We start from the raw sequence: 5,000 nt of genomic DNA on the forward strand, positions 1-5,000 counted from the left end.
CACTACAGTTTGGTGAAGTGAAAGTGCCCAGTCACAAAATGGTGGGTGACATTTCAGAAATAAATGCTGCATTTACCAGTAATTCAGAACTGAGTAAATGTTCCCTCTGTTCCAGCTGTTGTTGTTCAGAAACTAATTGTCCTCCTGCTGAATCTATGGGATTTCAGGACTGTCTGGCTAGAATGTAGAGAGGTGTTTGTATTATGTGGAGTTTAGAACAATGACAGGTGATCCTATATCTGATCCCAACGACCACGAATGGACAGAGGGCAGTGGATATCTGGGAGTCTCCAACCAAGAGACTCTGAGAGATTTTACATGTTAGACATATTTTAAACCAGAGGAAGATACATTAAAAAAAAATCGGGGAATTGTAATCGATGGGAATGGGGCTAAGAGGAGGAGTTTAGTCCTGGGCTAGATCAGCCATGACCACATTGTGGGGATTAACATTGAAATCTAGAACGTGGCGCACACATCAGATTGATCATCTATATCCGGGTCCCATCAGCAGTGGGTGGTCACCTTGGGGGAATTTGCTCTGTTTGTTTTGTCCACCTTGTTTCACCATAGAACGACATCCCATTCTACATCATAGACAGGCCATTTGGCCCATTTTATCCAGTCAAGATTTCTGCTCCACTCATCATCCCTCCCATCTACTCTCCACACCCGGTAACATTACCCCAAATTCCAGGAGCCCTAATGTGTTTATCCCACTTGCACTTAAATTTATCTCTGCTGTTGGCTTCAGTCCCTCCGGTGCAGTGAGTTCCATGTTCTCATGACTGCCTTCCTTTCGGTATTTATTGAAGACCACGTTACATTTCAGCTTTGATTATTAGTCTCCCCTTCGATTTGAGATATTATTTCATCCCCACGCATTTCAATCCACCGATAATATTAAATTCTCTCATCATTCCTGACATCTTCTCCAGATGAAATCCCACGACCTGCCCAGTCTTTTCATTAAGTTCCATCCTCTCAGTTATGACGTCATTCTCATGAACATTCCTTGTGCTTTCCCCCATCGTTCTACATCTCTGCGACAATATCCGCTTTCTCTCTGCATGACAGTGGCGATAAGAGTTGGGAAATGGGAATTATCAGAGGGTTGTAGAAATTTGGTGAAATTCCCACTGTCGGGATGAGGACGGTTCACCTCAGTCAATTGAGATTTGTGTTTTATTTCTTTCAGGAGGAAACTGGTCGCAAGCAAAGGTAGGACATTGCCTTGACGGAAACATTGTTAGTTTTTGTGGAACAACTTAAAACATTTCTAATGCTCAGTTTGTAACCAGCTATTCAATATTTGCAGGGTTCGTGATGAAGCCAAACCACTGTCGGTGGTAGATGAAGCCTTGCCGATTGAAAAGTTTCATTGCTCTGTTTCGTTCAACACAGCACTCAAAGAAACATCTGATGATTTCAGGCAAGGTAAAGCTTGTACCTTTTCCATTATTCTTGTTTCTGATATCTTTAAGCAATACCTAGATGCAAACATTAATAGTATTGTGGACTGAAGGGAAATTGGATCTACCACTAAACCCATCAGCTGGGAAGCATCACAGAGTCAGACTTCATACTCCTGCTTTGGGTGAAATACTGTGGTTATTCACCCTATCTGTGGACCTTATATAGATCTTATTCACATCTATAAAAACACCTGGATGGGCTCCAAAGACAAATGCCCCTGCCTGTCCAACGTCTCCTTATAACCCAGCCCTTCAGACCTGATGAAATTATCATAAATCCTCTCTAATTTGCTAACAATCTTATTGTGTCAAACGCCGTATTTAATATCCTGACCTATGAAAGCATGAGTGACAAACACATTCTTCACCACCCTGCCTGTCACTGTTGCATCTTCCATGGCACTGTGTACCTGCAGCCCGAGATCTCTCAGTTCTATAAAGTTCCCCGTTTACTGTGTATGTCCTGCCCTGGTTTGTCTCAGCAAAGTGCATCACCTCACCTTCACATGAATAAATCCCACCTGCCGTTCCTGAGCCCATTGGCCCAGTTCACAGGGATCCCATTTACTCTCAGATAACCTTCTTCACTCTCCACAATGTCACCAATTTTAGTTCCATCTGCAAACTGACTAACCGTGCAACCTACATACACACCCAATCGTGTATATAAATAAGGAACAACAGTGGACTCTGTCTCCAGTCTGAAAAACAACCCTCTACCAACATCCTCTGTCTGCGACCTTCAGGTAAATGTTGTATTCCATCGGCTAGTTCACCCCGGATTCCATGAGATCCAACCTTCCAGAGCGGCCTCTCATGCGGTGTGTAGAAGTTGCATCTCTCAGAGGGCAGTGAATATCTGGAATGTTGTGCCCAAGATGGTGGTGAAACGCTGAGTTATTGGATATGTGCAACTTTGCTACAAATAAATATTTGATTGATTGAATATTTAAGATTATGGGGAACTCACACAGAAGAGGAATTGGTGGCAGTTTAGATCAACCATGATCACATTGAATGGAGGGGCAAGCCTGAGGAGCGGATCCTAATCCTGCTCCTGTTTTCTTGTGTTCCTATGCTCCTGTGTACCATTAAATTTACAGACTTGACACAGAGGAAATGCAGCAAAGATTAACAATACTTGTTCCTGGGACAATGAGTTTGCTGTGCGGGGTGAGATTGAGTAGACTAGGCCTGTGTACTCGAGTGTTCGGGTGCATAGGAGGAGATCTCAGTGAAACACAAAGTTCTTACAGGGCTCAGTGGGCTGGATGCGGGGAGGATGTTTCCCCTGTCTGAGGGGTCTGGAGAACGGGCACCCTCTCAGAATGTGGGCTGCACCATGTAGGACAGAGTTAAGGAGACATTACTGCACGCAGAGACTGGGGAACCTTTGGAATTCCCTGCACAGGTGGCTGTGGAGACTCAGTCATTCAGTGCTCTTGGAGCTGAGAGCCATGGTTGTACATTACAGAATCCGGCCCTTCGGCCCATCATGCCCATGTCCACCTATTTCCCAGCTTTACTAATCGATTTGCCCAGATTACATTGGTATTCTTCTGCACCTCACCTAGATAAGTGCCTCAAATATAATGATTAGATCTCACCACCGCCTCCTCTGTAGCATGTTCCAGATATCAACCATTCTCAGTGTAAAGAAAACTTACAACTCAGATCCACTTTAAAATTCCTTGCTCTCAAGATAAACCTGCACTCTTGATTTGATATCCCTGCTGCAGCACCGATCTCTGCTGCACTCCACCAGTCACAGACCTTCAAGCAGAAAACTCATCCTTCTACCGCTACCTTCTACCTCCAACCACCAAGCCAATTGTGGATCCATTTCACCAGCTCGCCTTGGATCCCACCTGCCTTCACTTTCTGGACCAGCCTTACATGCGCAACATTGTCAAGTCCCTCAGTGAAGTTCATATATTGGTTCACAATGAGATCAGTGTGTTCTTAGTTGTACACACCCATCAAATCCACCCGTGAATTCCCTCTCTTTCAGCGACCCTACAACCACAAGTCTCCACCCATTCTGTCCAACACCCGATCATTCAACCTCTGCTTCCTTCCATGGTCCAAGCCACCCCTCCCTCTCTCTCACCCTCCACTCAAAGAAACAGGGGCAGGTCATCTGGCCCCTCATGTCTCCCCCTCCCATTCACTATGATCATGGTGACTCCACCCCACACCTCTACCTCCTCTTTAACAACCTCAAACTTCCACTCACCTCAATATCCTCAATATCTGCCTCCATATCTGAATAGCCCGCTTCATTTCTCCATCCCCACTGCAATCTCGCAATCCTCCTCACTCTCCGCACTCGTCCTCCCCGTCCACCCTCCCCCACCCCACGAAATTCCCCTCTCCATCCCTGGATAAAAACTCTGGGAAAGATGTGTGTTGTCCACCGGATGTGGTTGTGGGTGAAACCCCGGGCAAGGTGTCAGTTGTCCGCCCGCCTGTGCCCGAGTCTCCCCCCGACCCCCGGGGACTCTCTGATTCTCTGCTTCTCCCCCCAGTCTCCGTCACCCTGGATGTGGAAACAGCGCATGCGCAGCTCGAGGTGTCTGAGGATCGGAAGAGGGTGAGATGGACCGGGACCGAGAGGAGTCTCCCTGACACCGGGAAGAGGTTTACAGGCAGGGCGTGTGTGCTGGGATCGGAGGGATTCACATCGGGGAGACATTACTGGGAGGTGGAGGTGGCGGGGAGTGAGTGCTGGAGTCTGGGAGTCGCCGCAGAGTCTGTGGAGAGGAAGGGACGGGTCACACTGACCCCGGAGACTGGAGTCTGGAGCATCTGGCGGTGGGTGACGGGTTTGATGCATTCACCTCCCCTCCATCCCGTCTCCCCGCCCGTCCCATCACCGGGAGGGTGGGAGTTTATCTCAGTTACGAGTCCGGGACAGTTTCATTTTACGACGCGGACACCAAGTCCCATCTCCACACCTTCACTGGGAATAAATTCACGGAGAAACTTTATCCTTTCTTCTGGAGACTTGGGATGGAAACTGGCTGACAATCTGCTCCGGTTCCGCTCCGGGTGTGTAAAAGGGTCGGGTCCCGGGACCGGCGTCAGGAGCGGGGCTCAGGGGCTGTGGGGCAGAAACCCGGTGGACAACAGGTCGGCGCTGAACGGCTCCCATTTAATCCCCAAATTCCGCGTCGTGAAACCCCAGTGAGCGCGGAAATAAAACCAGGGGGAATGTAAATGTGGGAAGAGTGAAATAAACAGCAACTGGAATCAGAGCTGTCTGTCTGTCTGTCGATCCGTTCATTTCAACGCGTTAACTGCGTCACTTCTTGGTTCCGCCACTAGATGGCAGCAAAGCCACGTGGTGCGACCACAGACCAGCTGTAACTTTGAGAATTAACTTTGACAATTGCAGAAACAGCGGGAATCTGATTTAATAAGTGACTTTTGTGACCTGTTACCACACCTGCGGCCCAAACCAAATGCATGGCTTAAAATGGGGAATAAAAGCAGAAATTGTCCCAAATACTCAGCAGGTCAGGC

At 47.8% G+C, this 5,000-nt stretch overlaps 1 protein-coding gene across 1 annotated transcript; it reads left to right on the forward strand.

Moving 5' to 3' along the window:
- The first annotated feature begins 874 nt into the window (after positions 1-874).
- On the forward strand, positions 875-4,732 carry LOC129716335 (uncharacterized). The gene is made up of 3 exons (XM_055666207.1): positions 875-1,221; positions 1,319-1,437; positions 4,004-4,732. Exons 1-3 carry the CDS (start codon positions 1,148-1,150, stop codon positions 4,663-4,665), a joined length of 855 nt encoding a protein of 284 aa, XP_055522182.1. The 5' UTR covers positions 875-1,147; the 3' UTR covers positions 4,666-4,732.
- The last annotated feature ends 268 nt before the right edge of the window (positions 4,733-5,000 follow it).

The sequence above is a fragment of the Leucoraja erinacea genome, unplaced genomic scaffold (genome assembly GCF_028641065.1).
Source record: "Leucoraja erinacea ecotype New England unplaced genomic scaffold, Leri_hhj_1 Leri_212S, whole genome shotgun sequence".
Classification (NCBI taxonomy): Eukaryota; Metazoa; Chordata; class Chondrichthyes; order Rajiformes; family Rajidae; genus Leucoraja; species Leucoraja erinaceus.

Excerpts from the sequence above, each read along its gene's own strand:
- LOC129716335 (XM_055666207.1), top strand. The coding sequence starts at position 1,148 with ATGAGGACGGTTCACCTCAGTCAATTGAGATTTGTGTTTTATTTCTTT. Across the intron at positions 1,222-1,318 it reads GAAACTGGTCGCAAGCAAAG|GGTTCGTGATGAAGCCAAAC; the intron begins GTAGGACATTGC and ends CAATATTTGCAG. Across the intron at positions 1,438-4,003 it reads ATCTGATGATTTCAGGCAAG|TCTCCGTCACCCTGGATGTG; the intron begins GTAAAGCTTGTA and ends TTCTCCCCCCAG.